At 19.7% G+C, this 1,756-nt stretch overlaps 1 protein-coding gene across 1 annotated transcript; it reads left to right on the top strand.

Moving 5' to 3' along the window:
• Window positions 1-97: 97 nt before the first annotated feature.
• Window positions 98-1,458, top strand: PGO_004510 (variable surface protein; the record flags this gene model as incomplete). The annotated part of the gene is made up of 3 exons (XM_028691493.1): window positions 98-118; window positions 344-1,153; window positions 1,321-1,458. The coding sequence occupies 3 exons, from the start codon at window positions 98-100 to the stop codon at window positions 1,456-1,458; spliced, it is 969 nt and encodes a 322-aa protein (XP_028547294.1).
• Window positions 1,459-1,756: the final 298 nt, after the last annotated feature.

The following is a 1,756-nucleotide window of genomic DNA, read 5'->3' as shown; positions in this document are numbered from 1 at the left end:
ACTATGATTTTTAATTAAATAAATAAATAATAGAAATTTATATATTAATATATAATACGTATTATTATTTACACTTAATATTAATTTTTATTTTTAAATGCATTTAAAACAATATAGAGTTCGCAATATTATTATTTTCTATGAATATTCTATAGAAAATCATGCATGAGCACATTGCCTATAATATATATTTTATAAAAGAATTAAGTTCTACTAATAATAGGAGAATATAGAGTATATTTTTGATATTATTTTATATTATATTTTCTTAACAATTATATTATTCCTTTATTATGTTCAATTGTGTGTTAATTTTGGCATATATATTTTATTTAATTAACAGGAATTAATTAAAAAAAATCTGCCTTCCTATAAAATTATAGAACAGTTACTTAAGGGAAAGGATATAAGTGAATTAGATTCATTAATTTGTTCTTCTGTCAATTCCTCTGATATTATAGCGATAATAACAGATTTTAATGCATTGATTCAAGTTGGATATAATGAAATAAAAAAAGAATGTACTACTTCTAAGAATCAAAAATGCTGTAGAGCTTTGAACTATTATTTAGATTTCGTAACTTCAAATATTTATTTACCTCAAATAATTGATACATTTAAGCCTGATTTGATAGTTCAACTTGAAGAGCCATGGAATAAAAGACGTAATAGCAATAATTATAATTGTGTTAGAGAAACAGATAAAAATTCAATACTTAAAAGATGTATAAAAAAACAAATATATGATTTTTATTATGGCAAAGATTATTTAAATAAAAATCCAAAAGAAACTCATAATTCATATGATATATACCTGAATAAAAAATGGTGCAGCATAATTAGGTATGTTGAATCTAGTATTAAAGTGAAGGAAATAATTATTACTATCAACGGAGATCAAAAAACTATAAAATATGCTGATTTACCTTTTAAATATAAATTTTTAAAATCTAATAATTTTATTAATGATGAAAATGATGATTTAATTATATCTATTGAAGAACATAGAAATGCATTAGATAATAATCATGGACAAATAGGAAATATGTCAAATGAACATATTCAAACCAAGTACAACAATGATGAAAAGGTTATTCAATCAAAAAATGTATTTTTTGTTAAATATTTTCTCATTTATTGCTATATTATTACAGTAATTATTTTCTTAATTTTAATATTATACAAGCTTATTAAAATTTAATACATTAATATTCTAATATTGTGCAATATATGCTAATTTTAACAACAGTAAAGGCATAATAAAGATTAAAAAAAAATATATTTATTACATTTACAATGATATAATATTAATTATTTTAGATTAGTCCACTTGGATCATACATTCGTAAAAAAATAATGAAAAAGAAATATTTTGAAAAATATATATGTAAAAATACAGAAGATTCTTTTTTACCAAATACAGATAATAACAAATTTAATATAACATACAATTCCTAATTTAACCATAAAGAGAATTATATTTAAATAAAATTAATAATTGTAAAAGAGTAAAAAAAATATATGTACATTTCTTAATGTATATTTATGCTAAAAAAAATATATCAGAGTACTTATAGGGTTCAGGGCTTTGACTTAGTGTTCAGAATATTGGGTATACATATTAGTGCTCAGTTTTTAGTTATATATACATTATATGTTTGTCGTCATTAATACATTTATATTTTTTATTTATATTTATATATGTATGCATCATATATTACGTTATATGTAGAGTTACATATTTTTTAATTAAGAA

This window comes from Plasmodium gonderi (assembly GCF_002157705.1).
Source record: "Plasmodium gonderi DNA, contig: Pgo-contig_965, whole genome shotgun sequence".
Classification (NCBI taxonomy): Eukaryota; Apicomplexa; class Aconoidasida; order Haemosporida; family Plasmodiidae; genus Plasmodium; species Plasmodium gonderi.
This window is presented reverse-complemented; position numbering and strand designations above follow the sequence as displayed.